The 17,470-nt window shown below is 44.0% G+C and overlaps 1 protein-coding gene, 1 long non-coding RNA gene and 2 other non-coding genes across 4 annotated transcripts; 2 read left to right on the forward strand and 2 right to left on the reverse strand.

The window, feature by feature from the left end:
* Positions 1 to 3,921: 3,921 nt before the first annotated feature.
* Positions 3,922 to 6,818, reverse strand: LOC123392670. The gene is made up of 2 exons (XR_006607405.1): positions 6,651 to 6,818; positions 3,922 to 4,853 (listed from the first exon to the last, which is right to left on the reverse strand). It is a non-coding gene; the product is annotated as an uncharacterized LOC123392670 (long non-coding RNA).
* Positions 4,721 to 4,809, forward strand: TRNAY-GUA. The gene is given in 2 exon segments: positions 4,721 to 4,757; positions 4,774 to 4,809. It is a non-coding gene; the product is annotated as a tRNA-Tyr (tRNA).
* A 22-nt stretch (positions 6,819 to 6,840) lies between the features above and the next one.
* Positions 6,841 to 9,337, forward strand: ABT1 (activator of basal transcription 1). Its single transcript, XM_004778746.3, has 3 exons — positions 6,841 to 7,133; positions 7,714 to 7,919; positions 8,074 to 9,337. The coding sequence occupies exons 1-3, from the start codon at positions 6,893 to 6,895 to the stop codon at positions 8,434 to 8,436; spliced, it is 810 nt and encodes a 269-aa protein (XP_004778803.2). The 5' UTR covers positions 6,841 to 6,892; the 3' UTR covers positions 8,437 to 9,337.
* Positions 9,338 to 11,661: 2,324 nt separating this feature from the next.
* Positions 11,662 to 11,735, reverse strand: TRNAN-GUU. The gene has a single exon. It is a non-coding gene; the product is annotated as a tRNA-Asn (tRNA).
* Between the last annotated feature and the right edge of the window lie 5,735 nt (positions 11,736 to 17,470).

A 17,470-nucleotide genomic window follows, 5' to 3' on the forward strand; every position in this document is an offset into this window, starting at 1 on the left:
AGGTGTTTGTCCTGCAAATATTTTCTCCCAGTCTGTGTTTCTTTTTCTTTTTTTCATTTTCTTAGCAGTATCTTTTGAAAAGCAAACATTAAAATTTTGATGAAGCCCAATTTATCATTTCTTTTTCTTTTATACATTGTATTTTTTGTGTTCTTTGGTGTTCTAAGAATTTTTTGCCTAAACAAAGGTCACAGAGATTTTCTTCTGGAAGAAGACATTTAGGCCTCTGGTCAAATTTGAATTATTTTATGTGATATTGACGTAGGGTCAAAGATTTTTTTGTTTTATATATGAATATCCAGTTGTACCAACATCAGTTACTGAAAGCTTATCTTTTCTCTATAGAATTACCTTGTTGCCTATGTCAAAAATCAATCAACAGTATTTTTAACAAATGGTGGTTGAACTGAATATCTACATACCAAAAAAATGAATCACAACAGTTAACTCAAAATTATCATACACCTAAATGTAAACTGCAAAACTATAATATTACTAAAAGATAACAAAGGGAAAAATGCATAAGTTATCCCTTGAGCACAGGGATAACACTTTTTAGATGCAACACCAAAGGCATACGTCATGAAGAAAAAAATTGGTAAGTTGGGCTTCATTAAAATTAAAAACTTCTTCAAAAAGACACTGTCAAAAGAATAAGAGAAGCCACAGACTGTGAGAAAATATGTGCAAAGAACATATCTGATAAAGGACTGCTCTTTGCTATAAAAAGACCTTTTAAAACGACAATAAAATAAACTTGGACAAGAGATCTGGACAACTCACCAAAGATATACAGGTGTCAAATAAAAGATCCCCATCATATGTAATCAGGGAATTGTAAACTGAAAAACCAACAAGAAGGCACTACATGCCTATTAGAATGGCCAAAATACAAAACACAGCACCAAGTGCTGGTAAGGATATGAAGCCAACAGGAACTCTCATTCTGAGGCTCCTAATTTGCATTTCCCTAATGAATAATAACATTGAGGATCCAGATCATGGGCTGATTGGCCACCTGTACATTTTGTTTGGTGAACTATCTATCCAAATCATTTATTTGCCTATTAAAAAAATGGCTCACTATTGAGTCGAACAAGTGGGTTATACATTCGGGATCCAAGACCTTCATTACTTATCACGTAGACACTTCCCTAAATGTTTTGCATGTATTTTTCCCCTGGCCTGTCACTTGCCTTTTAATTAAGTTCTTTAGCATCTTTTGAGGTTGTTTTTTTTTTAGACTTTGATGAGTCTAATTTATCATTTTTCTTTGTAGTTTATGTCTTTTGTGCTCTAAGAAATTTTTTGCTTAACCTAAAGTTACAGATTTTTCTCCTAGAAGTTTTTTTTTTTTTTAAGATTTTATTTATTTATTTGACAGAGATTACAAGTAGGCAGAGAGGCAGGCAGAGGGAGAGGAGGAAGCAGGCTCCCTGAGCCGAAGGCAGAGGCTTTAACCCACTGTGCTGCCCAGGTGCCTCCTCCTAGAAGTTTTATAGTTTTAGTCATTATGTTTAAGTCTTCATCCATTTTGTGTTCTGTCCATTATGCTGTGGAGGGTCTGAGTTCATTTAGTAGCATGTGTTTATCCACCTTGTCCAGCACCATTTGTTAAGGTCTCTCTGGTCAACACTGAATTATCTTGGTGCTCTGTCAAAGTCCACTGATTATGTGTATGTGCTGGTATATTTTTCTGGACTCTCTCCAGCTGTATAGTAAGTCTTGTAATCAGGTAGAGTCAAGTCCTCTAACTTTGTTCTTCCCCTTCACAATTGTTTTGGATATTTTGCATCTTTTGTAGTCTATATAAATTTTAGAATCAGCTTGTCATTTTTACAAAACTGCTCATTGAGATTTTGATTGGGATGGCATTACATGTGTAAGTCAATTTAGAAGACTTTGCATCTGAAAAATGTGGAGTTTTCTGTTATAGAATGTTATTTTTATTGTACTTTTGGTTAAATCTATTCCTAAAAATTTCACTTTTTATACCCTTCCAAATGGTATTGTATATTTCAAGTTCAATAAACCAGAATACTTATTAATAAATAGGATTATATTTTATTACATCTGTGTCCTATAGCTTGGGTAAACTTATTATTTGCAGTAGATTCTTCAGCATTTTTTTCATAATCATCACATCATATGCGAAAAGAGACAGTTTTGCCTTTCCTTTTCAAATCTATGCTTTTATTTGTTTCTTGACTTGTACTGGCTAGAACCTCCAGGGCAATACTGACTAGAAGTCAAGGTCGGATATCCTTGTTCTAGACCTGATCTTAGTGACAAGGCATTCAGTCTTTCACTACTAAATACGCTAATGGTAGGGCTTTTCAAGATGTCTTTTACAGGTAGATTAAATTCCCTTGTGTTACTAGTTGGCAAAAATTTAATCCATGAAAGCATCCTAATTTTGTCTTGTTGTTCTGCTTCTATTGAGATCATCATAGAGGTCTCTTCTAACTGATAATAAGATTAAATTGCTTTCTAATAAATTCTTACTTACACTTCAACTTTTCACCTGGTTTTGTTTTTTGGGAGCTTCTTTTCACACTTGAAAAATTCAGGCAACATTTACATAAAATGTCCCTTTTTAGTGCCATGAGTTCTGACAAACATGTACAGTCACATAACCACACCCACAATGAAGATATGAAATAGTTACATCACAACCCTAAGCCTCTCCAAGCTCCTTTTGTAGTTAACTCCTCCCCCTGCAATTCCAACCTGCTAACTACTGGTGTTTTCTATTCCTTAATTTTTGTGCTTATAAGAATGTTCTATGCAGCCTTTTGCATCTGCCTTCAGGATAAGGAAGATGCATCCAGCATTACATTAAGAGTTTGCTCCTTGTGACCGCTGAGCATTCAGCTGGAATATGGTCTGCAGGCTTCAGGAGCCGGTGAGTTCGAGTCAGTTAGCTAGAGAAGCACTTCAGACTTGAATCAACTCTGCGACACCACGCGACTGAGACAGAGCCTCTGGGATCTCAAATGAGCACTTGGACATTACCTAGCACTGGCTGATGAGAAACATACAGAACCTTTCTCAGGTCCCTTTGTGCCAATTGGGTTGGAGGGGAGGTGGCTGGAGGGGAGGTGGTGAGTGGGTGACGGGCACTGAGGAGGGCACTGGATGGAATGAGTATTGTTCCATGAGACTGATGAATCACTAACTTCTATCCCTGAAACTAATAATACACTGTATGTTAACTAACTTGAATTTAAATAAACTCTAAAAAAAAAAAAAGAGAGAGAGAGAGACTGGTAGATTAGGTAAGAGGAAAGTTTTGACTGATCTACTGGAAAAGCCAGAGTTACACAAGAAAAAGGACAGATCCTGAAGATGAGTAGACACTTGGAACGTCAAAAGCCAATGAGCACTGGCTAAGAGAGAGAGTTTGGGAGTTTATAAGAGAGAAAAGAGAAAGAAATTTGGATTCGCTGCTATGTTATAGCAAGGGAGGCTTCTGAGATGAGGAGAGATGTCTGATAGGAAGCGTCCTGTGTGATCAATACTGGGTCCATCTGTGTGTGTTCGAAGAAACTTAAGTAAAATTTAAACATTTTTTTTCCATGGAAAAACAAGAAAGAAAATTAGGGAAGCTTTTATTTGAGAGACAACATGAACTTAGATCCTAAAGTTTGGTTGCTTTCATGTTTGTGGTGTTCAAGGCTCTGCCACAGCACTCAGTATATGGAAGCGATGGTCGTTTCTCTGAGGCTTTTCTACTCTAGCTTCTCACACTTCCCCCAGATTAAATTAAATTATTGCAAAGAAATGTACCAGCCCATATGTTCTTAGTTTCTCAGGAGAGATCTGAATAACTGAATTAAATATGAATTCTGTGTTGCAGATTCCTCATGGAAATCACTGGTAGGACCTTTTGAAGAAAAATTTGTTTTTTCAAGACTACAGTTATGAAGTATTTTGATTTTTAATAAAAAATAATCTTTTTTAAGTTCACCAGAAAGCCTTTCTATAGATACATCATCAAGAAAAGTCTGTCCAGATGGCTTCTTGCTTTCTTCACCGGTGTTCAGCCAGGAAGCCAAATGCTGTTATAAGGTGTTCATTAGCAGTAGACAGCATCCCTACAAACACATGTCTACAGTACTTTTTTTTTGATTGGGTAGGGGTGTTTCATTTATTTGCCCCACTAAATATAAGCCACTCAATTCCTAAACACACACACACACACACACACACACACACACACTGCCTCTCATGTTTTGGGTGGAGTACTTCTGTGTCTATACATTATTTTCATTGTCTTTCAAAAAGGGTTGCAACGTTTACAAAATGAACTCAGCAGTATACCCACTTCAAGACAATAGATTCCTCTTTAACCCAGCTGTCTATATGTAGGATAAATTATCATTTATCCACCATTTTAATAGAGAGGTGGTGAGTAGAAGAAACAGAGAGACAGCAGGAAAAATAAGGGTGATGGCCCTATCTATATTCTATATAAGCAAGCAGGATATGGAACGTGGATGGTATTTTCTTTTTTAAAGATCTAAATCAGAAAGTAAAACACACAAAACTTAAGTGTTCAAGTGTATTAATTTTTCAATATACCTCTATGATTATCACTCCTAGCATCCTACCATCCATTCTAGCATCCTAGAAAAAGCATTTGCTTGTAATTCTTAAGATGATTAAAACCACGGGGATAAACATTATTAGAGGTATTCTAACCATCCCTAGCACCAATCCTTCGATAGCTCAGTTGGTAGAGCGGAGGACTGTAGATGTTTCACTGTGGTCATCCTTAGGTCGCTGGTTCGAATCCGGCTCGAAGGACTCACGCTTTTGATAGGTTTTCATTGACGCCGCTTGCGTGGACCCTTCACACAGGGGAAAAAAAAAAAAAAACTTGAACAGTTGGGAATATTGTCATTTGTGCTCACAGACGAACTTGTAAGGCTGGAAATAATAATAAATAAATAAATAAATGGGGCACCTGGGTGGCTCAGGTCATGATCTCAGGGCTGGGATCGAGTCCCGCATCGGACTCTCTGCTCAGCAGGGAGCCTGCTTCTCTCTCTCTCTCTCTCTCTCTCTCTCTACCTGCCTCTCCATCTACTTGTGATCTCTGTCAAATAAATAAATAAAATCTTTTAAAAAAAATAAATAAAATAAATGATCCACAGGCACATACGAGAAGCGGCGTCTTTATAAGATCTGGTCTCCAGGGAGACTGACTTCTCATGGAGTTTAGGCAAGGGTCATGGGGCGTGTGGAGAACGGGAAGGACCTCTTGGCCCAAGGTTTTCATTTCATTTTGGAGGTCCCATGGTCTTTCTGTTACGTTGATATTTAAGTGAATAAACACTTCATTAATGGCAGTTTCAAAGACACACAAAGTAGAGAAAACAGCATCAATTACCGGCAGAGGCGTCACACCTGTACACTGGCATCCTCTATCCTCCCACGTGCCCCCTTCCTACTCCCGACCTTTTAGAAAAAATACCAAGATGCGCTCTCCTCTCATCCAAAGTCGCTCAGTGTTTTGAAGACATGAGGAATTCAACGCGGGCTCGAGTCTGTTCCTCTCACTGCCCCCCTCACTCCCCCCCAAAAAAGAAGTTCACTTCCATAAAATTAATGAAACTGGTGTGAGAACTCGAGGAGGCTGGTTTCTTAGGCCTGTCGCCCACTCCACGGAAGAGCGAGGCGCCAGGATCCGGCAGAACTATACTGGGAGGCTGCCTGGCCGGAGCTGTCCCCTCGGACGGGAGCCGTGGACCCCTGGCCCGGTTCTTTTGCACAGCCGCCAGTTCAAGCAGGATAGGAAATTCTGTCCCGCTGCAGCGAGGACGGATTTATACTCTCCTTACACTCGCCCGGGGCCCCTTCCAGAGAGCCGGCTGCACCTTCGGTCCGCATCCCTGGCCGCTGGTTTTTGCAGGCGGCCCAGCAGCAGCTGCGCGTGGGAGGAACCGCAGCGCCAAGAGCGGGCGGACGGCGCCCCCTGCCGGGCGGGCTCCGCTCTGTGGGAAGGGGCGTGTCCGGCGCCGGCGGGACAGAGACCTGGGCCAGCAGCAAACACCCACTCCGGGAGAGCGGGGTTAAGCGCGGCGCCCCGGGGTCGCCTCAATCAGGGCCGTGGTACACATGAGAACAGGTGTTTCTAGTATCAGCACGCATCACGGGCCGACGCCAATCGCGCTTTGAAAACAAGAGAAGTAACTGTGGCCCATTAAAATGTTTTGGACCTCTTAGTCACAAAATCAAATTGAAAGTTAATATTTTAAAGTAAACGAAAGGTTTTAAACTAAATGAGGTCACAACTGAAGTCTTCAAAATCTGAATTTCCAAAACTTCCATTTGCAAAGTCAAACTACATTTTCAAAACCAGAAACACTCAGAACTCGAAGTTTTGAAAAATAATTCAAATTTCAAAGCTCAAGACGGTTTTAAAAACTTACGTTCAAGTCCACTTTAAAAGGTGAATCACCCCGCCGCCGCCCCACCGGAGTCGCACCCGGGTCCCCTGGATAAAATGCTGTTTTGGTCGCTGAGACACACAGAAACCTCTCCCGACTTCCCCAGGTTTTCTCACATCCCCAGAAGAGCCCGCCTCCCGCGTTTTTCCCATCTCGCCGAGGCGTTCTCTAGGGCACGTTCCCTTGGGGACCTACCTGCTCTACTCCCATCGCCCAAGTCCGAGCCCCGCCACTTCGGCCATTCTGAGCCTAAATCCTGCCTTTCGGCTTCAAATCCCGCGGCCGACCCGGCCCCCACTTCCGCTCTCTCCACCCATTCCGGTCCTTCCACTCATCTCCGCCCCTTCGGCCCCGCCCCCTTCCTGACGGCAGTCGCACGCGGGGTGCGGCAGACGGCGCGGCGCTTTACGGCTGCCGTGCTTCTCGTCTCCGCCGGCATGGAGGGTGAGGAGTTGGAGAGGGAAGATGCGGAGCCGGAGGCTGTGGAAGGGATAGATGAGAAACCAGAGGCGGTGGAGGAGCAGGAGGAATCCGAAGAGGCGGTTTGTGGCGCCAAGAAGAGGGTGGTGCCTGGTATTGTGTACTTGGGCCACCTCCCGCCCCGCTTTCGGCCTCTGCATGTACGGAACCTTCTCAGCGCGTATGGCGAGGTCGGGCGCGTCTTTTTCCAGCCCGAGGGTAAGTCTTTATCACAGGCTCTGGTTGTGCGGGGAGGAGGGTGGCGCTTGCCGGCGAGTGGGCTCGCTTGTTCGGGCCCGAGGCTCGGAGGTGGGGGTCACGGGACTCAAGGCAGGCGCCCGGCCCCTGTGGGGAAGCCGGGATTGGGTGTGGGTAGCTCAGTAAGCACAGATGAGTCTACTCTGCACACCCCCCTTTCCTGAACCGATTTTACCGGCTTGTTAAATGAGTACACACTGAATAAAAATCTGAGAGGCGTTTTCACAAAACTGAATCCATCCCCTTTGTCATCGTGACCCAGGTCTAGCGACAGTGTATGGTCACCTGACCCCAGCTTCCCTGCAGGCACTAATTGAATTGGGATTGGGGTATGTGTGCATCTCTGCACATGCATTGGTGTGTGCATGTGCAGAGCAGATCTGATGCAGGAGTTGAAGTCTGAGGAAAAGATTGAGACATAGTGATAGGATGGACCTTGGAGTTCTCTTCCCGACAAAGATCTCGAGGTGGGGTCCTGGCCCGCGGACTAGTGGGAGGTGCCATGCCGGCTTCCTAAACCACTGCTGTGTTTTTGGCACAGACGGGTTCGTGAGGCGCAAGAAGAAGGCAGCGGCAGCCTCGACAGCGGGAGGCAAAAAGCGGTCCAAGTACAGCAAGGACTACACCGAGGGCTGGGTGGAGTTCCGGGACAAGCGAGTAGCCAAGCGGGTGGCAGCGAGCCTTCACAACACGCCCATGGGGGCCCGAAAGCGCAGCCCCTTCCGTTATGACCTATGGAACCTCAAGGTGAGGGGGTAAGCTTCTCTGTCGCATCCCAGCCTCCCGCCTTCCCAGCCCCAGCCCGGGCATCTCATTTCCTCTTGTTGACCCCACTCTCTTTCATCTCCTCTCCGCTCCTGACATGTCCTACCCAGATCTTTTCATATTTTCCTGTCCACAGTACCTGCACCGTTTCACGTGGTCCCACCTCAGCGAACATCTCGCCTTTGAGCGCCAGGTGCGCAGGCAGCGCCTGAGGGCCGAGGTTGCCCAGGCCAAGCGTGAGACTGACTTCTATCTTCGAAGTGTGGAACGGGGACAGCGCTTCCTTGCTGCTGAAGGGGACTCTGCCCGCCCGAATGGCACCTGGACCTTTGCCCAGCGTCCTACTGAGCAAGAGCTGAGAGCCCGGAAGGCAGCTCGGCCAGGGGGACGTGAGCGGGCTCGCCTGGCAAATGCCCAGGACCAGGCTCGCTCCAACCGAGGGCTGCTTGCCAAGATCTTTGGAGCCCCACCACCTTCAGAGAGCATGGAGGAGCCCTGAGTAGTCAAGAACTCTTGAAAGGCAGGAGACCCTTTCCATCTCCTAGCCTTGCTTCCTGTCTACCTGATAATAACTACTGACAGTGATTATATTATCTTTCTAAGACCAGGAGTCTGGTGGGTGCTTAGGCATAGATGTCTTGTGGGGCTCTGGTCCACCCTCCAACTCCTGTTGCTTGGCTGAGGCACCCAATTCATACTAGCAAGAGTATGACTACGGCAGGATGCCAATTTTGCTTGATTCTTGACTGTCTACTTCTGCCCAGTGAGATCCTCTCAAAATCCCACTTCCTGGGCGGAGGAAGAGCCTTTACTTCAAGCTAGAGTGATAAAGCCCACTCCAGGCAGCTGTTCCACCAACTATAGATGAAGGGAAGCTGCAACATCCTTTTTATTTGAGAAGATTAACAGGGCCTGGGGGTAAAGGGGTGGGACTGGGTTGGGAGCCACCTTCCAAGTAAATGTATAGGAAAGAAAAAAAAAAAAAAATATATATATATATATATATATATATATATTTATATGCCTTTGTAGTTTATTGGGGCATGGGGGGTGTTTTATAAATTCTGACTTTTATCCCCTCATGTCCTGTTCATTTCCCCTTAACTTCATCTCCTGGTCTCATAGCCACCATTCCTCCCCGACCCTCCCAATTCAGCCTGGACCCTTTTCTATCTATCACATTAACTTCTTAGCCCATATCTAGTTCAGCCTTTACTAAGTCACTATATGAGGACATGGGGATAGTAGGTAATAATAACCCTTGGCTTCAAGATAGCCCTTGACTTCAAGAGTTGCCACTAGAAAGAGACATTAAAGAAATAAATGTACAGATGGAGCTCCTGGGTGGCTCAGTGGGTTAAAGCCTCTGCCTTCGGCTCAGGTCATGATCCCAGGATCCTGGGATCAGGACCCGCATCAGGCTCTCTGCGCCACAGGGAGCCTGCTTCCTCCTCTCTCTCTGCCTGCCTCTCTGCCTGCTTGTGATCTCTGATTGTCAAATAAATAAAATCTTTAAAAAATTTTTTTCAAAAAAAAAAAAATGTACAGAGGTACTGCAGGCATCACGGTAGATTTCTATCGGGGAAAGTAGGGGCCCTGGGAGGGTATGGTTGACTCTCCAGGAAGGTAAGCAGTGCTAAATACGCAGCTGATACCCGATCACACTCTTCCGAGATGGGTCCATTTTCACCAGGCTTTCCAGATCATTCCTGAAAAGTGAACAGAAGTCTGACTGAAACTGGTGTAGTCCTGTTGGAAACAAAAGTTGGTGGGTAAAGTGTTGGGTTCAAATCACTAAAGGTAGACAAAGCCTGGGAGGTAGTTGGGCACAAACGATGCTCCACAGATAGACTTGTGGGAATTAGGGCTCACATGAGGGAGGGTTCACAGGCAACATGCAGAGCAGGCCTGGAGGCCACAAAGAAGGTAAGCCACTAAGAGAAACTGAAAACAAGTGTCACAGTAAATGAAAACAAATTCAATAAATAAATACATAAATTAAAACTGGTTAAGGGTTCCTGGCTGGCTCAGTTGGTGGAACTTAACTCTTGATCTTGGGGTTGTGAGTTTGCCGCATGCTGGGTGTAGAGATGACATTAAAAAAAAGTTAGAAAAGGAACACAGGGTGGCTCAGTTGGTTAAGAGTCTGCCTTCAGCACAGGTCATCCCAGGGTCCTGGGATCGAGCTCCACATTGGGCTCCTTGCTCCACCAGGAGTCTGCTCCCTCTGCCTCTCCCCCTGCTTATGCTCTTAAATAAAATCTTTTAAAAACTGGCCAATATCTAGGAATTATAGGAAGTTGTGGAGTGATTATAATAATCTGGGTTTTGCTTGTGCTGTTTTTTCCCCCCAATGTCCTCAATATTTACTGATTCTTTCTTTGGGTAAAGTGGATTAATGCACTTATTTGGCTCTAAAATAAAATCTTGGTCATGTTAAGATTTTGATTTGGTAGGTGCACTTAATTTGGGAGAATAAAAATGACCAGTAAGAGATGATAGATACTTGGTGTAACATTTCCCACAGTGCCTATACCTCTCCTGCCCATCAAAGAAGTGTAGTTTTACAACCTCAGTTTTAGGAACTCCATACCCTTGTTTCTATGTTCTTGTTCTGTGTTTCTTGTGAGTTTCATGTGGATTGTTTTCCTCTGGTCACGATGTCTTCCAAGTGAGCCAGAAAAATCCAGTGTCGGAATTTGATAAGCTATTCACATACTCAGAATCTAAGTTCCCATTCCCCCCCTTTGCTAGATAAAGAGAATATCAAGATTAAGAAACTTCTTATCCCTTAGGTTGCTAATGACTTCTAAAGTAAAACACATAATAGGGCTTAATTTTTTGAATGAAATAAACTTTTTGGGGTGGCATTGGGTCAGCATCAATATATTCAAGGTCAGCACTGCAGGCTCCAATTCAATAGTTCTGCACAAAGCTCATCCCAACAGCCTGGTAACGGATAAATCAAAGGTGGAGTGAGAAATGGAAATAAGAATGTCTGGAAGAAGATGAATTTCCCAAGAGCTGTCAGCCTGATTCCCTGGAGACAGCCTTTTGAGGGCAGGAAAACACCTTTTTTACATTTAAAATGTTATTCCTCTTTGAAATGTTGCCATGAGTGACCCTGACATGGGTCAATTTTAGTTGTACAAATATAATAATTGTATACCTTTCCAGAAGTGAACTTGCAGAGTAATTTTGGTAGATAATGTCAAAACGCCTCTTACGAAAAGTGTAAGCAACCATTTTTGGGATTCCACTTATAAGCAAGGAAACGGATAATTTAGAGAAATACCAGTCGCTGGAAACCAGCTATCCCAGACAGAAGCCTCCAGCACTTTTCGCAGTCTCTTACGGATGTCCCCACGGTGGGACTCAGGGAGAGGGTGGCCCGCTCCGTGTGGAGGGCAAGCTTTGTGCGGCTTTGGCCAAGCGGCCGCTGCTGCTCTTGGCGCTGTGCACGCTGCGGGTGGACCAACGCAGATGAAGGAGAGGGAACCTGGAAACAAACTGAGTAGAATTAGGTACAAAATGACGGGGCTGAGCTCATGTTTGATGGCATACTGAAGGCATTCGGTACATTTTAAATCACGGAACAAGAGAAAATTACGCCTATCTCAAAGATGATCTGGCTAGATCTTAATTTAATTTGTGAGAATGGTCAGAAACAATATCGTCAGACAAAACTTAGGGAGGATAAGCGGTGTCCCTAAATAGAGAGGGCCGTCCCTGGGTGGGATCGAACCACCAACCTTTCGGTTAACAGCCGAACGCGCTAACCGATTGCGCCACAGAGACGAAGCTGAAAGCGCTTCTCTTGCTAAACATGATCTTTTCATTTTCTCTAGTCTGACCTGTGAGATACACTTTACAAATAGCTTTCGATGGGTATATGTATTGAAGAAATGTCCCCTCGTGATTTTTGTTGTTCTTATTCTTGTTTTCAAATAATATAGATATTATTTAACCCACTAAGCCACGCAGGCGCCCCTCAAAAAATATAGATATTATTAAGAGAGGTACCTTGGAATGTAGATTGGGTGGGAAGCAGGGCGGGGACTGCTGTTTACCCAAATACAGGTGAATATAATAATTTTAAAAAGGACATCTAGCCAGAATTTATTTTCAGTCCAAAAAGAAAGTTTTTACTGACGCTTCAGTTGCTAGAACGGCCCCCATAAGGATCTGTATAGATGAACATACATTAAATGGGAAAGATACCAGGAAGAGCAATGAAGGAAATACAAACCATTTAGGGGAAAATCTAGAGGATCATCAATGCATCCTTAAATTATCAGGTAAAAGTGTGCTTCCTGGGAAATAGGATATTCTCATGTACCAAAGTATCAGCGCAGAGCTATCTTGCTAATTGCAAAGCAAAAAACAAAACTTATGTCTCCACTGAAACTAGGGATCAAATTTGGCATCATTAACAATGGGAGAAATTAACATTATGTGCTTCCTGATGAAGTCACAGGAAGTCCACAGCACACGATATTTTGTCAAAAAGGATTAGCTTGGATGTAATTTGCCCTGTTAGACAACTTCTAGCCTTGTTGCTTCATGTAGCTATTGCTGTGTAACAAGATACTAAAAAAATGTTAGTGGCTGTTTGATGGTTCTTCCAGAGAAGCAGGACACATATGGTAAATCTCCTTCTCTTATCTCTCCGCCTCAGTCCCTCTCTATAGAGATCTCCCCGCTTCTGTCTCTATGTATTGATCAATCCATCTCATCACTTACCGATCTAATTGGCTCATATGTAAAGTGGGCCAGCAAGCTGGAAACTCAGGCAGGATATCTATGTCACAGTCATGAAACAGAATTCCTTCTTCAGGAAGAAAAGATGTGAAATATTAAGAATTTAAAATGTTGGTTGAGTAAAATAAGATCTTGGAGATGTCAAAGTCAAAAATCCACTTAAGCGTCCTTGGCAGAAACTTGAGTATTTTGGAATACAGGGTACATGAAAGGTAGTGCAGGTACAGATACAAGGAAGGTAGTGCAAAACAGACATGAATATGTCCTGGAAAGAGACAGCGCCAGCTGGGAGCAGGCATAGAGGCATGTGATCAGAAATATTATAAAATCATAATGTAATTTTCTTTGCTAGGAGAATAATAGGTAGCCAAATAATGTGCTATTTTGTCTTAGATAAAACCTAGACTTGGAGAGGTTGAGTGACACGCCCAGGGTAACACACTGTTGGATTTCATCATGAATGAAGTCCCAAAGCTGAGCTCTGAACTGTTAGGCTCTAGTATATTTCCTACTCCATTTTGACAGTGAGGAGTACTTCAAAGAGAGTTTCTGATCTAGGCTAAAGAGAATAGTGTCGTGTAAGTTACCATACTGGCTAGTTTCTAGCCATACTTCAGGATAACAGATCTGAGGAATGGAAAGCTGAAACACAGCGTCTCTTCGCTTAAAATGTGCTTTAGGAATATCTGACCCCACACCAGAGAGAAGCCAGTTAGGTTCTTGTGATATGTCAGCACTATTAACAGTCAAAAAGAGGCAACGACATTCCTAAGGGGAAAGGAATTTGGGACCAATGAGATCAGATGTCTATAATTCTCCATCATCATATCCCAGCATAAACCCTTCTGTTCAGAAGCCAGTGGAACCTTGGTGAATTCTACAGCCACATCCTTGAATGTCGCTGTTGCCTGAAAAATCAAACAAACCCAGAAATGCCTCAGTGAGGGGTTACAAGCCCAGAAGTGAATGGAATGTAGAACAAAAGAAAGCAAAGCATGATATAGTTATGACAGAATAAAATATTCTGTCAAGAAAGCCAAGTCTATTCATTCTTACTTTGTGTCTAATACTGTGTTTGAGTCTGTCTGAAGTACAAAAACAAAGAATACCAGTCCACAAGTGACAGGAAATTGTTCATGTGAAATAACTTCAAAATCATAAAGCACATGAAGAAATCGTGAACTTCTCTGCTACAGAGAAAAGGTACTGAGGGCATTCCAGGAAGGATGATGCCAGCGTATGCAGAAAGCGAGGGAAAGAGTTCACTTAACAGTTCTCCTCTTTAGATGGACAGTCCAAGCAGCTAGAGAGTCTCTAAAGCGTAGGGGTGTCAAGGCCCAACTCACTGGAATTCTGATTTAAATTGTCGAATGGAGGGCCAAACATCAGTGTTTTTTCTTGTGTGTTTGTTTGTTTGTTTGTTTTAGAAGCATGCTAGGTAATGCCAATGAGAAGTCACTAGTGAGAATCCTGCTTTTAAAGAAAAAAAAAAAAAAAAAAAGCAGGACTCAAGTCGTACTAGATTCACTGGTGAGCTTGTTTGCTCAAACTAATCCAGAGACCGCAGTAGCAGAGTGAACAAAACATCATGCACAGGCTCAGATACTGATGCTGATTCTTTGTTCCGTTATTTATTGGCTGTGTGAATTCTCTTTGCAACATTTTTTTGTTTTTTGTTTTTTTTTTAAAGATTTTATTTATTTATTTGACACAGAGAGAGAGATCACAAGTAGGCAAAGAGACAGGCAGAGAGAGAGGGGGAAAGAGGCTCCCTGCTGAGCAGAGAGCCCGATGTGGGGCTTGATGGGGGCTTAATGTGGGGCTTGATCCCAGGACCCTGGGATCATGACCTGATTTAACCCACTGAGCCACCCAGGCTCCCTTTAACTTTATTTATTTGAGAGAGAGAGAGAGCACAAGTTGCTGCAGGGAGCGGCAGAGGCAGGGAGAGAAGCAGACTCTCCACTCGGCAGGGAGTCCGACAGGGGGCTGGATCCCAGGACCCCGGGACCCCTACCCCAGCCAGGAGCAGATGCTTCACCGACGGAACTCCTGGGGGCCCCTGCATCTCTTAGGAGCAGCTCTTTCTGAATGTTCTGCCCCAGGCCTTTGCTTACGTCTCTGTTTTGACTGGTGGTGTATGGATGAGAACATATTCTTTATATCCATTCCAAATCAAATCTTCCTCAGTACAGTGGTCTTACAGTTTCCCCAAACAAATGATCTCGGCATTTTCCAGGAACTTCCTTCCTACTCTGTATCTCCACTTTTTTCGAGTCACACTTCTTTCTCGGAACCCCTGTTAGGGTAGAGGGAATGGGGTGGCTCACCCCTGTTTTTCTCAGGAACTTCAGTCTCCTTTCTGGCCCTCGCGCACGATACACCCATCCCTAGCACCACACCACCGATCATGCCTCCCACGCTGCCTGCAGCACCCGGAGCCCGCACCTGTGATTCAAGACCCACTACAACCTCCGTGTACAATATGGAGCTTTCCCTGCCCCCTCCAGCCTCTGCCTTCCCAAAACTCCTTTAACACTTACCTTGCCCACTTCATCACATACTTATATATACTTTAATATGTATGTATAAGCGCACGTGGATGTGCGTGTACACAGAGACCCAAACGCTTCTGTAATGCTCGTGCAAGGGGACGAGGGCTTGGCCCAATGCACACTTTCTACTGCTGGCAGGGCCACGAACAGAGCCGTGCGTGTGACTAGCCCAGATGATGGATGGCCGCATGTAAGAGAAAGACAGTGAGGGGAAGACACCAGAAGAATGGTTAGCGTTCCTTTCAGATACTGCCTCTACCTCAAAGTATTCTATCTAGTTATCTACCAAAAAATAGAGCTCAAGTTCCAGTGCAGGAACTTGATTAGTCATTGGTTGATTGGCTGGTTACTGGCTAGTCACTACAGAGCCAGAATCGAGGAAGAATACCAATGTTTAGAAACTGAAAATAATAAATAAATCAAGGAACAGATAAATCTACTTATCCCAACTTACCCGGTCCTGGCTGTCATAACAGTATTCTTCTTCAAAAGCTAGAGCAATTCTTAGTGTCCCGGTAGGACAGGGCTAAGGGAATAAGAAAGGCATGACATAGCTTTCCCTGCTGAAACTTCCAGCCTTCAATCAGAAATGTACTCATTGGCTTGATACATATTTACTGAATGTCCTTCACGTGCCCTGGGCTCAGGCGACACCATGACGCATGGACAATTTTCCAGACTTCAAGGATCTTATGGTCTAGAAGAAAAACTACAAGAACTTGGGTGAGGAGAGAGCTGGGGATGATGTAATACATGAGGTTCACATACACAGTATGGGCGTGTGGACTGATGTGTGTGTGTGTGTATACACGTATACACACATGTATTTTAACTAAGCCATATACAGGACCAGTATGTTGGTGAGTATGGAATTGGCTCAAGGCGGCCAGTCCTACCCTACACCTCCCCACTTTCCCTCTCCCACAGCTCACACCTTTCTCCCGAGGTCTTTGGAGCTGTCTTCTCATGGTCCCTTGTGTACTATCACTCCTGCTTTGTTCCCAAAAGGATGGATCCAAAAGTTCTCTAACTCTGGAAGCCGCAGGGTTTGTTTCTGCTTGTGCATTTCTGCTTTCTTTCCTGAGTCCGAATCTGTCTGGAGCAAATGGCTAAGTCTGTCCAGGACTGTAGCAAAAGCATTAAACCCACCGGTGGATGTGGTAACTGTGAGACGTTCTGTTTCAGGATATTCCAGCTAGATGGACTGTCTGCGGAGTAGTAGTCTGTGGGGTGGGGCTGGGTCGATGCTGTAAACTTTGGGGAAACTGAAAGTGAAGAAATCACAGAAGGTGAGGGGTAATGTATGTTAGGTACCAACTGATTTAATTCCATTCATTTTACTGAGGACGATAGGGACCAAAAATATCTTCCTCCCTCTCATGCGGCTTCTAAGTAGAAGAGCGAGTGTGACCTACCTGACTTCCTGATTCAATCTCAGTATTCCTTGCACAACACGCCACGTTTCCAGAGTTGCTCCCCGAAGTCAGGCTACATGAGTATTAGGACTGTTTGCTGGGTTTACCCCAACCTCCTATCATAATGGAGGAGAACGAGCCATTCGCTGCTATCTCTGCAGCATCTAAAATAATGTCTGGCATTCAGTAAATATTTGTGAAATGAAAGAAAAAGTTCTATCACCGTAATAGGTCAAATTCAATCTGGTTAAAACCCTGCGCTTGAGACAAACCCCTGATAAGATACTTTTAGGCCAAACCACTGCCTGCTCCTTTTTTCAAATGGGTGGTTGGCTCATTTCGGATGGTTCGCTACTACCAGACTGTAACGTTCTTTGAAGGAAATAACAGCACTTCTTGCGTAGTAAGTGCTTAACAATTGTCACTTCCTTTCCATCTCTCTTCTAAGGGAGGCTTCTTTCCCTGCAGCTGTTTAATTCCTAATTAACTTTACTAATACTTTACATCAATACTTTAACTCCCAAACTCTCTAGTAGGATAGTGGATGACGTGTGAAGAGAATTTCCACATAGAAACCTCACAAGAGATGTATTAGACAAACTACTCACTTCAAGCTCTAAGTTTAGCTATTCCGAGCAGAGAGGCTGAGAGGTTCTGGCCCTCCCGTGGGAACTCTGACCGAGATTCTGTCTCTGAGAGGTGGAGCTTCCAGAAGGGACTTTTTAAACCACGGGTTCAGCTGGGTGATGCCTCTCTCCTCTGAGATCTGCCTGGGGACAGTCTGTATCACAATTAAGTTCTT

Source organism: Mustela putorius, unplaced genomic scaffold, assembly GCF_011764305.1.
Source record: "Mustela putorius furo isolate JIRA1106 unplaced genomic scaffold, ASM1176430v1.1 tig00000594_pilon_pilon_pilon, whole genome shotgun sequence".
NCBI lineage: Eukaryota > Metazoa > Chordata > Mammalia > Carnivora > Mustelidae > Mustela > Mustela putorius.